The sequence below is a fragment of the Plectropomus leopardus genome, chromosome 17 (genome assembly GCF_026936395.1).
Source record: "Plectropomus leopardus strain MGB_pleo_1.0 chromosome 17, ASM2693639v1, whole genome shotgun sequence".
In the NCBI taxonomy this organism is placed as follows: Eukaryota; Metazoa; Chordata; class Actinopteri; order Perciformes; family Serranidae; genus Plectropomus; species Plectropomus leopardus.
In genome coordinates, this window is record NC_142192.1 from 25,922,006 (window position 1) to 25,941,754 (window position 19,749).

General features: G+C 39.6%; 1 protein-coding gene across 3 annotated transcripts in view; it reads left to right on the forward strand.

Annotated features, from left to right (window-relative positions):
- The window catches only part of kiaa0319l (KIAA0319-like ortholog), a 28,718-nt gene that overhangs the window by 415 nt on the left and 8,554 nt on the right, over positions 1-19,749 (forward strand). The window contains exons 1-18 of one of the 3 annotated variants that reach the window (XM_042506310.2): positions 223-540; positions 2,623-3,282; positions 5,642-5,822; positions 7,018-7,131; positions 9,090-9,358; positions 9,632-9,721; positions 10,195-10,438; positions 11,959-12,057; positions 12,629-12,726; positions 12,879-12,966; positions 14,662-14,754; positions 14,915-15,047; positions 15,215-15,320; positions 15,600-15,722; positions 15,834-15,957; positions 17,093-17,225; positions 17,779-17,927; positions 19,070-19,221. In XM_042506310.2, the coding sequence (XP_042362244.2) occupies positions 7,038-7,131; positions 9,090-9,358; positions 9,632-9,721; positions 10,195-10,438; positions 11,959-12,057; positions 12,629-12,726; positions 12,879-12,966; positions 14,662-14,754; positions 14,915-15,047; positions 15,215-15,320; positions 15,600-15,722; positions 15,834-15,957; positions 17,093-17,225; positions 17,779-17,927; positions 19,070-19,221 (1,995 nt within the window). In that variant the 5' untranslated portion in view covers positions 223-540; positions 2,623-3,282; positions 5,642-5,822; positions 7,018-7,037. Of the gene's footprint in view, positions 1-222; positions 541-2,622; positions 3,283-5,641; positions 5,823-7,017; positions 7,132-9,089; positions 9,359-9,631; positions 9,722-10,194; positions 10,439-11,958; positions 12,058-12,628; positions 12,727-12,878; positions 12,967-14,661; positions 14,755-14,914; positions 15,048-15,214; positions 15,321-15,599; positions 15,723-15,833; positions 15,958-17,092; positions 17,226-17,778; positions 17,928-19,069; positions 19,222-19,749 lie in introns of those variants that run through there. The other 2 variants (XM_088090060.1, XM_042506312.2) reach the window with 2 other exon arrangements.

Sequence of the window (19,749 nt, forward strand, 5' to 3'; positions counted from 1 at the left end):
GGTGACAATGTTAAGTAAAAAAAGTTTAATTATATATCTTTCCATATATATATATAAAAGATAATTATAGGGAAGCAAGTTTCTATACATGACACGTTTTGATTGAGTTATTGTAAATGAAAAAAACTGTAGAAGGTGTGATGAAATATGTATAAAATATGACATTATGCGCACATCTCTTTGTTCAGCTAAACTAAAAAAAAAATGATAAAACAACCACTAGAGTAAGTGTCTGTTTAATATATATTTCTATTCTACACTTTTTTAAACCATAAATGTCATCAATTTAAACAATTGTGCTTTTATTGGCCAAAAGCGAGTCCAATGGCTGTTACTACGTATTTTATTTTGAAAATCCAGCCACCGGAAGCATTATTTATCAGTCATACTGGCGTCTTGACAGCAGCGTTAACACAGGCACATCAGCTGTACATGCGAGAGGAATACTGACCTAATTAACTGTACAGAGGACAACAACAACAACGACGACACAACACACCTCAGCCACCGAGCGACGTGAATGCCGTTTTACTTGTAACTGTAAGTGCTTGTTCACTTTTCTGTCTTTAATGGTGTCGTGCCAGTTGCCATTGAAAAAGCTCCGTGTTCCTGCACGGTGTGTAGTGAAATAGAGATGCCAGCAGCTGTTAGCCTCAAGGTGCTTTAAACAGAGGTGATCCCGGATTATACAGGTGAAATACCTTATGCTGTTCTACCTCAGCATTTATGTTTCAGTAGCTCTGGTACGTCGGTTGTAAAAACGAAAGAGCAGTTATTATAGGAAGTGTCATGTTTTTGATTTAACCGTGTCTCGTTTGTAATTTAGTAATAGAGCAGTGCACTACGCAGGCTGTAGCTATCGGCCTTTATTAAATTATTTGACAGCTGGAGAGAATTTTTTGTCTTGAGTATATCCCGGCTGCAGTTTTCAAGCTGGTATACATAATGCACAAGCCCACCATTTTGGATGAAATGTCTCTGAGATATTATCTCAGCAGTGGGTTTACTCATGCGTTTCCTTTGACTGACAGTCCTCCATTCATGCAGTCTGTCATGCACTTATTTGCGCTTTAATCAGTCTACTCTGCAAGAATCAATCATTCGTTTTCAGTGGAGCATAACTAACTAATATTTTCATGATTAATTTTTCTTTGAATTGTTTTGTCATTTTATCATTTGCTTGACAAGTAAAACTAACTATGGAGGCCACCAGAGCCTGCAAAAGCTCAAACAAACATGTAGTTTCAATCTTTGACAAGAAAGTAGTAGAACCTCAACTCTTTTATTTCTGTGAGGCTTTAAAATGCACATTTGTGGTAGTATTTTATATTTTTATTTATTTATTTTTTTTACAGCAAGCCATGAATCAATTTTTTGTCAGTTCAGTGAAGTCTTCATTGTCCTGTGTGGGAAATTTGACTCGCAGCATAATAGAAACAGACTAATCCGTCAGTCAACAGAATGAAAACCATCAATTAGAAAAAATGACATCCAGCAGCAGTACAAACGATAATGATAGCAATGAGGAGAAGGAATTGGGTAAAATCAAGAAACAAGAACAAGCAGTTAAGCAAAAGCATAAAAATGTTAATTTCTGTTACCAACAGTACATATTGTTCATGCTATTCCTGCAAGATGAAATAAATACACTGGATCAGAAAAGGCAAAATGAATACAATTATCAGCTTTAGTTGAATTTATTTGCACATGCACATGCATGGAAAAGATAGAAAAAGGAAATGTGTTGTGCAGGGGAGGTTAATAAGCAAAAATGTCTCATAGAGATACCCCTCCTCCTAAATAACCACAACAAAAGGTAGCTCAAACAGTCAAAATTTTGCTTTGGTCATGTGTTTAATGCAACCTGGTGTAAATACACCAGAATATTAGTATTTTAAATCTCATATTCTCTGCCCAGAACAGTTTAACACATGCTAAAGATGCTAATGGTGAAGCAGCATTTTGTTATTACGCAGCACAGACCTTGAATAACCTCTCTGATGATGTAAGACGAGCCCAGACTCTGACCACTTTTAAGTCAAAGCTAAAACATTTCTTTTTAACACTGCCTATTTCTCTCCATAATGACTAAAAACATATTTTTAAACTCAAATATAAATAAGCTTAAATATTTTTTAAATATCTGCACCTCTTGTCTGCATTTCTGCTATTTTTAATGGTGATTTTTATATATATAAAAAAAAAAAAACCAACAATCTTGTATATCTTTTTTCTTTATATAATATTAATATTAGCATTTTTAATGCTGCATACACATTTCCTATGTTTTTGTGGTTGTATTTCAGATAAGAGACTACTGAAAAATAAATATGTAAGATAATTATAACCTTGCTTAAAAAAAACAAAGTTTAAGGTGGCCTCAGACTTTTGCACAGTACTGTATCTTTTTAACCTCCTCTGATATCCCTGTACACGGGTTTGTGGTATTTCTCTGATACTTGCATTGGATCCATTTAAATATTATCCTAGGATTAGAGCAGTAGTCGCTGAAAGGATGTTGCTGTAGTTGTCACAGCAGAATCTGAGGGTTGTCATTATTTTGTCTCTCAAGGACTAGTCTGCCTGGGAGAGAAATAACAACTTCATTTTCCTTCCCTGTAGCAGCCAGAAGAAACTGTGCGTGGGACTTGGTGTCATTACAAAGAGAGCTCCACCAACCTGTCTGCCTAGAAGCCAATACGGAGCTGACAAGCGAGCTATTGACTGCTGCGACTGAGAGATTGGACGAGGAGGAAGAAACAGCCAGAGAGGGAAAGAGAGAGAGAGAGAGAGAGAGAATTGTCCTCTTCGGGTATAAGGGGGGTTTTTGGTCACAGAGATCATTGTTTTGCAGAAGCTTCTCAAGGGAAAAGTAGCCATTGCAACGGCTATAATGGCCAAGCTGTCATCAGCCCAGGTGACCGAGTGCACCTGAGCTTTACTGCTGCCGCACACACTCAAAGTCACCACCAGCCTGTGGGCATTTGCTGCGCAGTTAAAAAGCAAATCTGCTTTGTTGTAGATTGAAAAACGTGACTGAATCCCTCACTTATTATTATTTTTTTTTTTTGCCCGGATTTATTTTTACCTAGAGCTTTTTTCCTGTTTTGGTGGCTTACCTGGGAGAGAAAAACAAGCACAAGGAGGACTAATGACGTTACGGATGACTGTTTGTGGATTTGGGATTTACTGAGCTGTTGATTATAGCACACGAGGAGGCTGCTGCGGCTCAAGCGTCCATGTGCAGGAATGTAGATCCACGTATGGAGGCACAGCATACAGGTTTGTGTCAGCAGCTTATATTATGTGTGTGTGTGTGTGTGTGTGAGTATGTGAGAGTTTGTGATCTGTGCCTGGTGATCAAAACTTTGCTGGGATTTTTTAAAAAATGTATTACTGCAGAAATATTTAACATATCATATAACAGATGCACATGTTTTCAGTGTAGACAAATTATCTGCAGTCATGAAATAATCATAAATCTTTACTGAAGTCATCGGCTATCTTGAAATCTTTACTACAAAGTAGTAACTCTGAAAAGAGTATCACCATCTGCATGTCTTTAAATTCTGGCTGATGGAGACAGAGTTACATTATTTCCAACCATATGGATACATAGCGTCTCCATAACATCAACAGTGTCTGCACAGCAGATGCTTGTGAAATCTGCTCGATTCATTGCTATATTGCCCCGTAGTAATCTCCTGGTGAGACGTGGTGGTGGAAGAGGCATGCTCACGTCTTGAACACAGTGTCCCAGGACTTGTGCTGCTCACTCCCCCCCCTTTTTTTTTATCCAGATCTGCTGTAAGAACTTGCATGAGCATTTGGGAGGGGAAAAAGAGCAGTATGGGTCTTTAACTCAGACTCAAACTGCATGCATTCCTCGTGAAACCATAAGCGCGTCTTCCTGAAGTGTTACTTTACTTGACAGAATTTACTTTTGTACCTCAAGAAAACACCTAAGTGGATGAACTTAGGTTAGCCATTTTCATGCAACTGCATCTTGTGCCTTTTTTGTGACTCATCCAACAAGGTAATTATTCTCCAGCACGACTCTATCACCATGACTAATTACTTTGAAATGAGAAACTTCCTCATCACACTTCCCGTAGGAAAGGACATTAAGCATTTGGAAGTTACCACAGGGTTCTGGGTGGCCTGTGACTGTGTCTTTGGCATGATTTAACATACTTTGTATATTTTTCAGCGCTCTTAAATTTGATAAAGTAACTTTTAGAGTTGTTCAGGCACTGATACCAGTATTGGAAATGCCTCCAATACTACCAAAAATGTTAAACAGGCATTGGTAAGTGCACAAGTCTATGAACTGATCCAATACAGCGTGATTAATAATAAACTTTTGAGTACTTTCACATCTGAATAAAAACATTATTTTCCCACATATTATTTCTTGCACTGTGTAGCCTGGCAACTACTATTTAAGAACAAAGAGGAATTGATTCCTGACAAGGGATGCAGCACTATATCGTTTTTTTAAGGTATACCATAATTTGAAAGTTGACGATTAAAATGACTGTTTATTGAGTGATTGCAGTCTCTGGTTGCACATGAGAGAGATAACAGTTTAGGAGAGGGGTAGAAATGATTTGCATACAGCAACCATTCAAAGTGAAGCATTTCAAGCAGTCATTTCACTGTTGTTATTATCATACCCGCTGGGTAACGACTTGTAGATTGCATAGTTAAGATTGTCAAATAATGTGCTTAGACACTTCACTGCCTTTGGCTAAGACGGAGAGACTCGACACCTGTCATAGACGTGTGCAAACGTACTTTTCATTTTCCTTTTTACACCCATGTTGCTTGAATTAATAGTTAAAAGGAGGGAGCTCACAAGATTGTGAGTCATGTTTTACTTCTTCAAGAGTCACTGTCAACAGGATATTATCAGAATTGTTGCATAATGAAACAGACTTGTTGTATTTGTGCAACTACACTCAATCAGGGGAATTTTCTTTCTATGCTGCAATACAACAGAAGGCAGCAGCCTGAATTCTTATGTAAGGGGAAGATGTCGTGTGTTTGTTTCCAATAGACTACCAACTAGTTTTTGCTTCTTCCTCTGTTTTTGATGAAAATGTGCTTTTTATTAGCATCTTAATGTTATTGTAAATGGAAAATGATTGAAGTGAAATCCCTGCTCTTTGCTCTCTCTGAAACTCCAGTTGAAACAGTCAAATATTATTTGCGCAAACATTTTGGTTGACGTGTTATAGGATGTTCAAAATTTTTGGAGTGCATCTCTAAAGAGCTGAAGCACTGTTGTCTGTAATCAAGGCAGAGGAGGAGGAATCGCCTGAATAATTCATGCCATGGGGGCAATATGGCTAAAATCAGTAAAACATATTAAAATGAATGTTTTCTGGTAACTTTCTTTGCATTGCATCAGGCAAAACTCTTCCCATGTGTAAAACAAAGACATTAATGATTAATTTTGTTCATTTTTAGCTACATTTTGCATTGAATCATGAATTTGTAAAACAGAATTTTGTAAAACAATATGATCATCACAATCCAAAGTCAGAAAACAGCAATATTAAATGACTGCACATTCATTTATCCCGGTATGAATGATATTAAATGATCCATGTGTTGACTCATTTTCTCCCTCTTTTAGCGTAGTGTTTAAGCGGCTGAGCCTGTGAAGTTCCCGGAGACGGCCATGTTGAATCTCTTCCTCAGAGTGCTGGTGTTGACCCGTCTTCACCCGTCACCTCACAGCACCTGGCTGCCAACCTAACTCCCTGCTCCCTCTCTCTTCACGCATCTCTTTCTTCCACCGCCTCACTGGGAGAAAGGTAAGCATGACGTCTTTTTCAAGTTACAGGTTTTGTTCAGAAGATGCACTTGATTGCTTTTTGGCAAGTAAACCATCTGCAGATTCAGGTGGTTTGCTGGATCTTGTTTTGTAGGCCGAGGAAAGTCATGGATTTAGTCAGAGTTTTAGAAAAGTTTTTTTCCTGCCTTCCATCTCTCCAATTATGTGTGCCAGCTAGCTGGAGTTGTGTTTGAGTAGAGTTTGGATCTGATATTTTCTTTAAAATAAATAAATAAATAAATAATGTTGTGACAGTGTGATTTAAAATGTAGGATCATGAATCCAAATGTTTCCATACCTGTGCTATGTCCCACTACTACCTTTACATTTGTTCTGCATTTTCACATTATATTTTATGGTCATGGCTTTTAATTTTTTTTTTGTGGGTCCTTGAAAAGTAATGGAAAAGTTTTGACATTTTGGCCATGAAAATGTGTGGGAACCCTGTTATTAATTACTTTCTTAGCAAATTCAGTTAGACTCAGTTTGCACAAAGAATGGCAACTGGGAAATTGCAAGCATGGTTCTGTCCAAAGGTAACAAAAATACACCAGCATTCCTTAAGCTCACTGATTAACGCATGGATTCTCGTTCATTACATCTGTACCAAAATATGTATTTAAAAAAAATGGTTAAAACGGTTAAATATATTTCTAAAAATGTCTAACTATGCCTTTTAACCCATTGAAACCAAACAATGAGCAATGAAGGAATACATGACCCAAAAATTAGCAATAAATTAGTCAAAAGTTTTGGGAAAATTATCTGATAATTTGTAAAATAAATACTAAGAAATAAACAAATAAAAACAAACCAACGACAGCAAAAAAATGACCTTTGAAAAAGTGCTTAAGAAGTTATAATAATTTTGTAACATCATGTTAAATATATATATTTTATGATAATAGTAAATATATTTTCCCCTAGCTTTGTGAAATATTCTTTTAGATCTACAAATTTCTTGCAATTTTGTGTAACATTTTTTACCAAGTTGCTCATTGCCTATTTTTCCAATACTTGTAAAAGGCATCTGAAAGCAGCACAAGAAATGTGATGTCGCTCCAGGTTTCAAAGGGCGAATAGGTATTTTACTTTGCTTTGGTGGCTTACTTCTGTTGATCGACTGTAGAGGAAATGTTAAAGCCTACTCACAAAGTTCTGTTCCCTGTTTTTAGGTCCTTGGTCATTGTGAAAAATGCCCTATGCACACCACAAGCTGCTCACCTGGAGCTTACCTCACCTCCTCCTCCTCCCGCTGACCTACCTCTTGCTCTTGGCTTCTCCCACAGGTAAAACAAACCCATCGTCACCCTAAACTAAACTGGCAAAACCGCATTTGTTGACAGAGCACTGATAAGGAAATTAACATCTGTGCCTCATCTCAGCATTCATCTGCACTGTAGATTCACACGCCCCTGATTACTCAGGGCGGGTCTTCATCCTTCTCAGACTGTTATGTTATTATGATGCTTGTATAGTTTCAGGTCGTTAGTTGGTGTTTACCGTCCTTCTGCTCTGAGGCGGAGAGATAGAGGACTGTTGGCACCCCTGCTGTGTGTGTATGTGTGCTTTCTTTCTGATGCCACTCCGCTCAGTGGGTTACAATGTGAAACAGGACAATAGGGGCTCTGTGAGTGGACATTTTGCATGTGTTGAGGGGTGGGGGACAGAAGAAGAGTGGACAAGGGGATGACTAAATAGAGGCCAAAGAATCCTTTCTCAAACAAACTATAGTGCTTTTGTGTGTTTTTGTGTGTGCCAAGACCTGTGTTTTTCCAGACTTGAGTTACACTGACGCCCCGTAAAGTCAACCTTAGCTTTCTTGTTGCCATGGCAGCAACAGTTAAGGGCATAGCATTATCTGGGGCGGTCTGATAAACAGCATTTTTCAATTTCAGTTTTCTCTTAAAGCCATCATAACAGTTCGGCCTTGCCTTCAGCAGGACAAGCTCTCAAATCACTAACCTTACACTCAGCTGAATCTAATCTTAAAAAATATCTAGAAATATTGTTTCCACTTGTGTTTAAAGAACGGCAACAATCAAATGGGAAATTTTATAGATTAATGGATAGGCTCTGCTGTAGTTATGACAAAGTGATTCTCGAGAAATGTTTGCTGCTGACTGAACCTACTTTTAGCAGTTAAATACATCAGGACTGAAATCTAGGGGATTTTAAATTTAAAGAAGGTTTTGAGGCTCTATGGGATTTTAATGCTTTTGAATATGCTGTTGTAGAGAATACTGTCCTACCAATAAATATCAACAGTTACCATAACTGGTATTCGCAGTACATTGATTGTTGACTTGGTTGCATTATGTGTGTCTACAAACTATAGACTTTTATCTGTTACCGTGTGTCACCATGCAGGACTGCAAGGCATAAATAAAACAATGCTGTGTTACTTTTTGATTTAGACTGCAGTTTTCTTAATTCACCTAGTGACTCAGCAGTTTCCCTTTTACCTGGACTGTTATCCACGGCTGGTTTGGCTTCTGTGTCTGTGTGGACATTTATTTACCTCCCATTTCTCCCTGTTTTTATTTTTACAGTCTGTGGCATTTTATAGTCTGCGCTGTTTTATTGCACCTGACAACACGGTGACTTTCTCGTGTTTGACAATGGATGGATTGACCTGAGCTCATCTGATAGTGCTCAAGCTCTTGAGGAATAACGCACACATAGGTGCAGCGAACTGTACCGGCTCACTGCTGATATGAGTCTGATATCGTCTGGCTCAGAGGGTGGAGTTTCGTGCATACTGCACAGTGTGCTTTGGGTTTTAATCAGTGTCTTGTTTTGTCAGGGAAAGCCTCACTTCCTCTCCGCTGCTGACTTGGCTGACTGCTCAAATTGCGGCTGCATGTCGGCTTTTCTGAGAAACGTTAACTCAAAGCCTAATCTGTGAAAAGTCTCGCTGTGGGTTTCACTTTGCCCCGTTCCCTTCAACAATGCCAAGAGTACCCAACAATGCCCTGATTGATAAAAACAAGTGCAATCTTGAAAGGCCTGGGAAGCACTGTCCGGTGGCGGATTCATGATTTCGCCTGCTTTTAGAATTTCTCAGCAGGAAAACCAATTCATAACCATCAACTATTATCTCCCCTTCCTCCCCTACATCAGCACCAACTTCCTTTTAACTGTGACACTGCTGCAAACGGTATCGGTCACAGTGACTTGTAGTTTTGAACATCACTACAGTACATCATTGTTTTCTTCTTCCCTCTGTCAATCTGTCTCCTGTCAGGTGTGTCAGCAAATCTCTGCAGGGTGACCGGCGGGGTGCTGGGGATCCACTGGAGCAGCATCGTCAGCCTAGGATGGCACTCGCTGGCGAATGGGCGAGGCGGGGCGACATGCTGGGAGTCCTGTTGCTTGAATCCGAGCTGCAATGCCGTTTGGAGCCTCGGCGGGCAGTGTGTGCTTCTCAGCTGCTCGCGGCGAAGGGGCTGCCCGATCAACACCCTGCCCCAACCCCACCAGGAGTCCCTTGGCCTCCTACAGCTGCTCTCAAAGGTACAGAGCGCACCTGAAACAACACATACACTCATTTAGATGACCAGATTTTTATTGATGTTGTCATTTTTCTTGATAGAATAAGCCTTTTCAGATGATAATGTCATTGATTATTGCAAACAGGACAAAATGAAGATAAAAACACATTTAACCCATCCTGGTAAAAAGATAGAACTAGCACTGTATCAGTAGAGACACTGCACTGAAGTGTGTATATGTATATATGGCAACATTTTCTAAAATACTTATCTCGTCTGTAACTTTACTTTAAAGAGTCCCGTCTTAACAGCAAGACGTAGAAGAGCTCGTCAGGCACAGCATGCAGGAGGCCACGCGCCGCGCACAGGACCCTTTACCAGCACGGTAACTTTACAGAATATTGGTTATTTGTGAAACTTTTATATTGATCTTTGCATTGTTTGCTTGTAGCAGCAGCTATAAATTAGTCGGCCTTCTGTACTGAAATAAGTCGGCCAATGGACTTCCCTTTTCTTTGTAGTTTTTTTTCTCAAAGGGACAGTTGACATATTTTTCCTCTCACGTGGAGTGGTGTTTATCAGTCTAGATTGTTATGGTGTGACCTGCAGTGTAGAGATGTCGGATCCTGAACCAACAGGATAAACAGGAAGGAAATCAAGGCACTCCAAAAGTGTAAAAAACAAAAAAAATAAGGAGGAATTACATGAAAAAGCATTTATTATAGTGGCTAAATAATTAAAAAAGCCACCATGTTTTGACCACTACCAGTCTTCGTCAGGGCTTTAAATAAACCTGGAAATTTCAATAATATTGCTCTTCACAGCATTGAAATCTACAATTTTTTACGGTTTCTATAGGAAAGTCCCAAACTGGAAACACCTGACCCGACTCCAACCATCCCCAGCACCATCACACTTCTCCAAACAGCCCAAAAGAACCTCAGCCAGTTGACCAATGGGAGTTCAGACATCGCTCCAGCTTCATCACAACAGAACTCAACGGTGGACAACACCGCCGGTACTGTTGCGTCTTCCAATAGCAGTGAGGTCAGCGTAACCACAGCGACTGCAACTGCGATCATCACAACTCCAACTCCAGCTGGTAAGGACACTACTGTCTGCAGCAGCGGATGTCAGCGATTACCTATTTTCAGCTCATTCAGTAATAAGTCTTCATTTATTAATTATGAACTAATGAATAATGTAGCAGTACTGTGGTTTTGCAGCCTTAGAGGAAGATTTAACACGACTCTCGGGTCTTTTTTCTTACTAAAATTAGTGAAACACATCCTTGTCTTTTTTTAAGCTTGAATTATTTTGTCACACATGCTCAAAAATTTGCAAAAGATCCTTTACTGCACCGTCATTGTTTTCACTTCAGCTGATGTTTGAAAAAAAGATGTACTTTGCCCACCAATTTTATGGCAGACTGCTCAGATGTTATTTTTCCAGATGAAAGCAACATGCGCTTTGGGTGTAAAGCCAAATGAGTGCAAGCAACAGGAATGTGCTGAGACGTGCTGGGCTTCTACAAACAGGAATAACTCGTATGATCCGTGTCTCCTCCCTGAAGGACAATACCGGCATTTAACTTCCATTCATTAAATAATGAAGACAGAGACAACCTTGCATGCCATTACATAATATATTTTTAACTAACTATACTGTAACTAAAGCCAACAATAACAAGATGAGCTGGTTTTGCTGCTGTCAGCTGTATTTTATGAGGAGTTTAGACTTTCTCACACAACAACAGCTGGTTATTCTGACACAGAACATCTGCCATTCATGGTTTGATCAAACAAAAAACAATTTCACACATTGTAATCAGTTTACAAGTCATATGGAGGAGTATTCAGCCTTTGAGAACAATTGCGTTATATCCCCTGTAGCCCTAAAGGGAGTTTTGTTTTCCTGATATCAGACAGAATTGCCAACTTGTCACACTTAGTTTTCATCTTCAGTCTGACATTTTGTCTACAATAACCAATTTCTGTGGATGAGAAATTTGATTTTCCCAACCAGTCACCAGCGACCAACGTATCCACCTGAATCTACTAGGGACTGAAATTTAGGTTATTTCTTTCTCTGTTGCATCAATTTTTGTTTGTATTTTTTTGTTTTGTAGATGCACAACATGTAGTATATTAATTTTGACCAAGGATGTGCTGGAGGACTATATTTCATCGTGCTATAAACACAATTGCACATTATTTCTCCTACCTCGGAAAATATATAAAAGACATCCATGGGATAAAATACTAGCAGTATATACATGAAACCAATGTGCAAATATGTTATTCCCAACAAATTTACTCAGGTTTGTGCGTGTGTTCATCCTGAATCCATTGAAGGAGGGAAAGAATAGACTGCTGCTTCATATTTAAGTCTTTGATCATTTAATACAAATACCAAGAGCTTTTTTTCTTTTGTTTTTGTTCTTGCTTTTACATTTATCTGCCCTGAGTCCCCAAACTTTTTGGAATTTTAATAAGTATACCTTTTAGGATGTGTTATTCATTCCTATCCTGCTCAACACCACTCATCAACCAGTCTCTGGCTTTTGGTTGCCATGCTGTGTTTTTGGCATCATTTCTGATCCTGTGTTGATTTCCACGACAGTGAGGGAGCTTGTGGTGTCAGCAGGAGAAAGTGTGGAGGTCACACTGCCCCGCAACGATATCGAGCTCAACGCCTTCGTCGTCCCAACGCCCCCGCCAGGTAAAAACCATGGAATCGTTAGAGAAACTATTGCGGTTCATCACCTGGAAACTTTCTGGGAACTTGTTACATATTCTTTGTTAAATTATGTAATTTCAGCAGTTTTCTGCTGAATTTTTACTAATATGCAGCAGAATTTTATTCCACACAGGTCGGTTTTCAAATATATTTCCAGTTTATAGGTGGTAGAAAGTAATCATCTCCAATCTGAAAATATCTGGAAAATCAATTAGACTCTAATGTATTCTAATTGTGTAATTGAGTGTCATTTATCATGTGATATTTTTGGTGTGATGAGTTATGAAGCACAACCTGCTTGATGGTTGTACTCCTGAGTCACCATCAGCATACTGTACGTCACACTGAGCTCTTGCCAGAGAATTTCAAATCCACACTGGAAAAAGATTATACAGTTACGAAGAGGGATGCACGTCATAATTTTGTTAATCCCTTCATCCCTCCTCGACATGCTCCAACGATCCCAAAATCTCTCATCTGGAAATGATCCGTATCTGATAGATTTTAATTAAATGCATGAGCAGTTTTGTTTAATGTTGCTGACTCTCTACAGGGACAAACTATGCATTTGACTGGCGTCTGATAACTCATCCCAAAGATTACAGTGGGGAGATGGAAGGGAAGCACAGCAAGACGCTTAAACTCAGCAAGGTACAGATACCCAGCATTCATATTCATGTTCTGCTAAAAATAAAACATGCAGCTGGAGCTCTTCTGAATGTATAAACAGGAGGTTTCAGTACTGTGTAGGGAACACTGATTGTCTCAAAAATATCACTTCCTCTTTGTGCTCTCTTTCTCAGCTGACTGTGGGCCTGTATGAGTTTGAGGTGATGGTGGACGGCGACGGAGCCCATGGAGAAGGTTATGTCAATGTCACAGTCAAACCAGGTGAGGATTAACCTGTAAAATCTCCTTCATATTGTGGTGATCTTAGAAGTTCTTTGCAGGAGAGGGTTGCTAGAGACTTAAAATAACCAAAACTCAATACACATGCCTTGATGCTTTGAGGCAAGTTTACAATGTTCAGCTCTGATCATTTAATATTTGACGCTGCATTTTTTAGTGTTTGACAGATATCCTGGTCTAACAGTCAGTGTTATTGAGGGTATACTTATGATTCATCTTCCGCTTTTGTTATTTAGTTTTCCTGTATTTGGAAAATGGTTTAATGGTTTGCATTAAGCAACTTTTCTTATTTCCACATCACAGAGTTGTGCAATATTTGAGTCGTATGAAGTTGAGTAGCTTGAAATGGTGATGCTTGTATCTGTATGGCATAATTATCGTGAAGAGAGTCTGTTTTTGGACACCTGGAAGTTCCTACTGGATTATTATTATTATTATTATTATTAATTATAATAATAAATTATTATTTTAATTACTAATGATTTTGTTATTTTTTAATTATTTTTATTTGCTTATTTAGAACATAGAGAACAGTGACAGAACAATATAAAAAGAAAACATACTTACACATATAAACAAATAGTTGCTCAAAGTAAAGGCTCAAGGCTTATCAAGTCATTGCGATGGGCTACAAAGACAGAGGAGGATAGTAAATAAATGTGGCTTATTTTATTTGGAGTTCCATTCAGGAAGGTAGGGAAATAAATCTTAGCTCTTATGTAATCCATAAATGGTTTCCAAATGCCCTCTGAGTTTTTAGAGGAACCATGTATTTTGAATTTAAATTTCTCAAGTTTCAGATGTTGCTTCACCTCCAGCTCAATGGATGAGGTGTCTTCTTTCAGTGGAGAAGATTAATCTCTGACCGGGTCCAGATTCTCTTAATACGTTTGCAGCACCTCTGCAGTTCTGTCATTCTGATTGTCCATAATGTAGTTTTGATATTTTTGAAAGACTTTCCTGTTATCTGAGTCAAAGGTCTAATGGTAGCAGGTGTTGTCTGCTGTACAGACTGTGAAGTCCCTGGGGGCAGATTTGTGATTTGTGGTATTAGCCTATGCAAATAAAACTTTATTGACCTATCCAAATAAAGCCTAAAAAAATCATGACTGACTCACAGTAATACTGACTGCAAGACACTTCATGGGACATTTTTGTAGCAGTAAAAGCTACAGCCTCAAAAAAGGTTTTGTGGTGTGTAGTGAGATTTTGATATTGAGACTCTTGTTTTGCAAAGTTCCTGCTAATATTTGACAAAAAATTAGAAACATTTAAATGCAACTTTAAAAAAAACATAGGACAGAACTTATGAAATGTAACATGTTTCCTATTCTAACCTGTGCTTTATGTTGTTATCCATACACAGTACACATGCTCCCTCTAATTAAACTAAGCTGTAATTCGGTGTGACTCTTCAGCTGCATTAGGTCTTTTAAAGGCCGTGACTAATGTTTGATGGTGCTGTTTTTCCTGACTGCCAGTGTAAATGATACCAAATTGTCAGGAATCAGTGCACAGTTCTGCCTCATGTTGACTAATTACATTTGGAAGACGATGCTGCTTTCCTCCCACACACAGTTGTATTTCTGACTTTTGCCGAGGTAGCCACTGATGTGCAAACTGCCTCGGTCGCACAGCTCCAGTATGCTGGTTAATTTCTTGTTTTCCACCCGACAGAGCCCCGGGTAAACAAGCGACCTGTTGCCGTAGTTTCCCCAAAGTTCCAGGAGATCTCCTTGCCAACCAGCTCCACGGTCATAGATGGCAGCCGTGAGTGTCCCACGTGATATGCACAAACATATTTATCACTGGCCAAAGAGAGAGGCCATGCACCTAAAATATGCCACTATTTCCTGTCATCCTATTAAATTCATTTACCTGCCTTTTTCACCTGTGCCTCTCCTCCTCTGTGTCCTTCTCCTCCATACAGAGAGCACAGACGATGACAAGGTGGTGGCGTGGCACTGGGAAGAGGTTAAAGGTCCCCTGAGGGAGGAGAAGGTCTCTGCCGACACGCCTGTCCTCACACTCACCAGTCTGGTTCCTGGAAACTACACATTTAGGTACAGGTGGACCTCCGTCATCTGTAGAGATGGATGACATTGTTTTAACCTTTAGAAGTCCCAATCTTTCACAAGTATTTTGAAAAGACAAGTTAACTTTGCAGTAAATATGTTTACATTTCTGGTTGGCATACAGTTTGTGTATTTAACCTCACGTCCTCTCTCAGTTTGACAGTGACTGACTCAGACGGAGCTACAAACTCGACACAAGCCACACTCTTAGTCAACAAAGCCAAGGATTACCGGCCTGTGGCCAATGCGGGCCCTAACCAGGTCTGAAGCATTTTCTGTTGCCATGGTTCTTTCTGACATTTTAAAGATATTTATGTCTGTTTGTTGATTGGATGTGTCTTTACAAGCCCTCAGTGGTTGAAAAAACAGATTTTGTGTTAATGTTCAGTAGTTTACTTTTATTTTTTTCCCAATTACATGTGATTAACTGTATTAGTATAACTTTTAATGCCAATAAAAAGACCCTAAGACCTTGACCTTGAGTCCACACCAGTGCAGTCCTGATAATTTAAACCTTGTCTTTCCTCTATCGTTATTCAGGTCATCCAGTTGCCACGCAACTCCATCACTCTGTACGGCAACCAAAGCACAGATGACCATGACTCCCTGTCCTATGAGTGGTCCCTCAGCCCCGAGAGCAAAGACAAGGTGGTAGAGATGCAGGTGAGATACTATAGGACTGTAATGCATCCAATCCATTCTCATATTTCAGTTTATTTTTACCCTTGAGAAGAGAATCATGGCTCACAGTGGCATATTTTTGTGCTTTTTTAGGGCGTACGGACGCCGATCTTGCAGCTGTCTGCCATGCAGGAGGGAGACTACACCTTCCAGCTGACTGTGACAGACTCAGCTGGACAGCAGGACACCGCTCAGGTCACCGTCATTGTGCAGCCAGGTAAACAACTGGAGAGCAAAGAGCTTCTGTTTATGGAGCCTCAGCACTTCTAAGTAAGGTCTTCAGTGAAAAGTTAAGAGGAATATTTGGTTAATCAGCTCCTGAGAACATTCACTACAGTTCCTTACAACTGTCCTAACTTATTTCTGATAGTCATTTGCTCTGTTTTTAAGTCTATTTGTTCAGCTGTGTGCAACTTAAAGAGTGACCAGAACTCAACTCCTTATCTCAGCAAGTCCTCTCCTCTATACTCAGGAAGACCTGTTACCTCCTGTTTGCCCTCACTCTCTTCCACAGGGCATATACAAATATACACATGAAGTGTGAAGAGCACACTGAGCCAACTGTACATAATCTAGCTATATTTACTGCACCTATATAATGTGTTAAGCTGATGTAAGTATTTATGCTGTGTGGAATTTCTATTTGCCTAACCTTTAGGTAACAGCATTTTAACTCAGTGAATGGGACGTGTACGTGGGTGCACATGTACGTTCAACCTGATAAGCACCTGGTGTCAACTTTAGACTGCAAACACACACTGGTAAAACACTCTCGCAGAGTTTGAACAGGAGCTGTTATGTTAACACACATCTACCTGCAAGGTCAGACCATGTGGGTTATAACATCTGAAAGAAAATACGTGTGGTTAAATTAAAACTTGTTGCAATTCAGGACTGCTGTTTGATAATACACTTTGGCCCTCATGTCTCGTATCAGATTGTCCTTTTTATATTATAGCGTTTTTTTCTGTGATGTTATTAATTTTTTTATGTTTGTATCATTTATTGTGAATATTGTTTCCTTCTCATTCTTCATTTTGTTCTGTTGCACCTCTGATTAAAATGTTTGACATTGATCTGATTTGGATAAAAGCTGGATGAATTATGCATGTTGACCCCATTTAGGTGCAGAATCTCATAGTTTTTAAGGGCTTTCATGCTGCACTACTGACTCCATTTGAGAGTGGATGTTCTTTGTTAGTTTGCATTGGTTATGGAAGAAATGGTTCATGTGGTTTTCATTTCAGCTCAGACTCTTTTGACAGCCATCAGCCCACTTAATACTGTTGCTTTCATGTGGGTTGTAAAACAGAGATGTATTTTTAGTTTCCTCTCACTTGCCGTCCTTTTAGAAAACAACAAACCACCAGTAGCAGATGCAGGACCGGAGAAAGAACTGACGCTGCCTGTCGATCGAACCACGCTGGATGGCAGTAAGAGCAGAGATGACCAGAAGATCGCCACATACCACTGGAGACAAACCAAGTGAGTCAGACACAGACTTATTCATGTTTGCACACGTCTGTAAAGTTGATGCAATAACTGAGACACAGTCAAATGAAAGCTATGCTGCAATTACAGTATTATACAGTTTAACTGAAACTTACAAAAGAAACTGATTCTGTACTCCCCCCGACGAAGACAAAGAGAAAAACTCCTGGACGCTGTCCTGCTTACTGCTGACATATTTATTCAGTGAAAAAATGATGTTTCGGTCTAGCAAACCTTCATCAGGTATAATGGCAGCATCAGAACATTTGTTCATGTTCTGATGCTGCCATCATACCTGATTAAGGTCTGATAGACAAAAACGTCAGTTTTTTTTGTCACTCAATAAATATGTCAGCAGTAAGTGGGACAGCGTGCAGGAGTTTCTCTCTTTGTCTTTACTTTGCTCCCTTTTCCGATGCACCTGTCACAGATTCAGGTGTGCAGAGATTTTCCTCAGATTTCAAGGATCAGCACTTCCCTCAACTGTAATTTCTGTCTCTCTCTCTCTTTCATTCTTTCTGTCTCTAACCATCTGTCTCGTCATCAGGGGTCCTGATGGTGTGAAGATTGAAAATGCAGACAGCGCTGTTGCCACGGTGACAGGTCTTGAGGTCGGCACGTACCAGTTCACCCTGACCGTAACTGATGAGAGAAAGCTACAGAGCAGCGACACTGTCACGGTCATCGTCAGAGAAGGTTAGGAGAGTGTGTGCATGTGTGTCTGTTGGAGTCAGACAGGTGCGGGTTATAGATGTTCTTCCGTAATCAAGGGAGCATTGACCCTTTTCTTTATACATGAAACCATGGAGGAAATGCAGGATCTTTTGGAATGCTTAAAAAAATGTATTTTACACTAACATACAACATTTGCATCCTTTTCATACTTATATTAAATGTAGTTTAAAGCCATTAGAGGCAGTGGTTTACAGTGATTTTGGAACAGCTAAGGGGTGTTGTTACACAGGATGCGGAGTGGAAACATGGAGCCAACAAAGTTTACCTCCATGGGCTCTAGTAAAACTCACGTTAGGAGAAGGGAAAAACAAGTTCTCACCATGTTACAGTTAAATTATAACCATGTACTTATCTACCATCTGCATCTATTACCCAATGTTGCCTACTTTTGACTGTTCTGGCAGATGAAAAATGATTCAGGGTTCAGTTGGCAGATGCTGTCCTTAGCTCTGCATCCCACATGAGAAAAAGTGACTAATTGGTGAAGTAATAGTGAAATTGCAATGGGGTCAAGGCTGTGTGTTTATACAGTGTTTCACAACTGCTTCAAGCCCGGCTCAGTTAATCATAATCAGGGACTGTAACTATTCATTTCATAGAACAACACAGGTATTCAGAGAGAAATCATTGTGCCACTTGTTAATCATGACAATCCCGCTGGATTCAGAGTCACTTCTGCAAGAACAGGGAAGAAAATGTATAGCCTACTGATCCTAAAAAGATAACAAGTGCGTATTCTGGTTAGAGAAAATGGGCGCTCATCAACACAAATGTAAATAAGACAGAGATATTTCTCTTAACATTAAAGTGAGAAGAAAAACTCAGGGGTAAAAAATGCCCCTGCACTTAAAAACAGCTGGTTATGATATTGGAGGGTAATCATCAGTCCACAATCTGTTGTGGCAACTGTGATCTAAACTTTGTACAAAACACTGAGGACTTGCTCTCTAACATATTTTTTGCTCAAAGTCTTGGTTCAGATGAGCAAGTGCTTTTACTGCACCTGGAACAGCCTCAGTGAATGAACATACTGTATTTCGCAGTAAGAGTGTTTTTCCAAACAAATGTGTTAATTCAGTGTCCTTCATAATATTTTTCACCAGAACTGGACCAGCCGCCAGTGGCTCATGTTGTGTCGAGTCAGCCCATCGCTCTGCCTGTCAGGACCGTCACACTGGATGGATCTCACTCCACCGATGACAAAGGTGGAGTCAGCTACCTGTGGACAAGAGATGATAGCAGCCCTGCTGCTGGGGTGAGACTGGCCTTAATTTGAATATTACAAATTATTGTTGTTTATGATATTTTATATTGGACAGAATAGAAAACTAAAGAAAGGTCCACCATGGGATTTTCTGAAAACCTTATAACTTTTAAAGGTCCATTGTGTAATATTCAGGGGAATTTAGTGGCAACTAGCTGCAAGGACTGCAGAGTAAAAGCAGGTGAAATTTCCCTCAATTGGAAATTCTGCAGTTTCATTATTCAGGAGGTTTTTACTGGGAGCTGAATTATCCGCAGAATTCTCTTCCTCTCAAGAAGTCAGTGATTAAAACTGGTAAAAACACTGGATGAAGCAGTTTCGTGTGCAAAAATAATGTTTTTCCAAAGCTGCTTGGCTCGTCTTAGAGGGTTTTACTACACTGACTGATGCTAAAACACAGATGCTCCTATCCAGAGCCAGTGTTTGCTTGTCAAAGTAGAAACATGGCGGTGAAACATGGCGGTGAAACATGGCGATTTCGGTTGACAAGGTGCCGCTCCTTATGTAGATATAAACGGC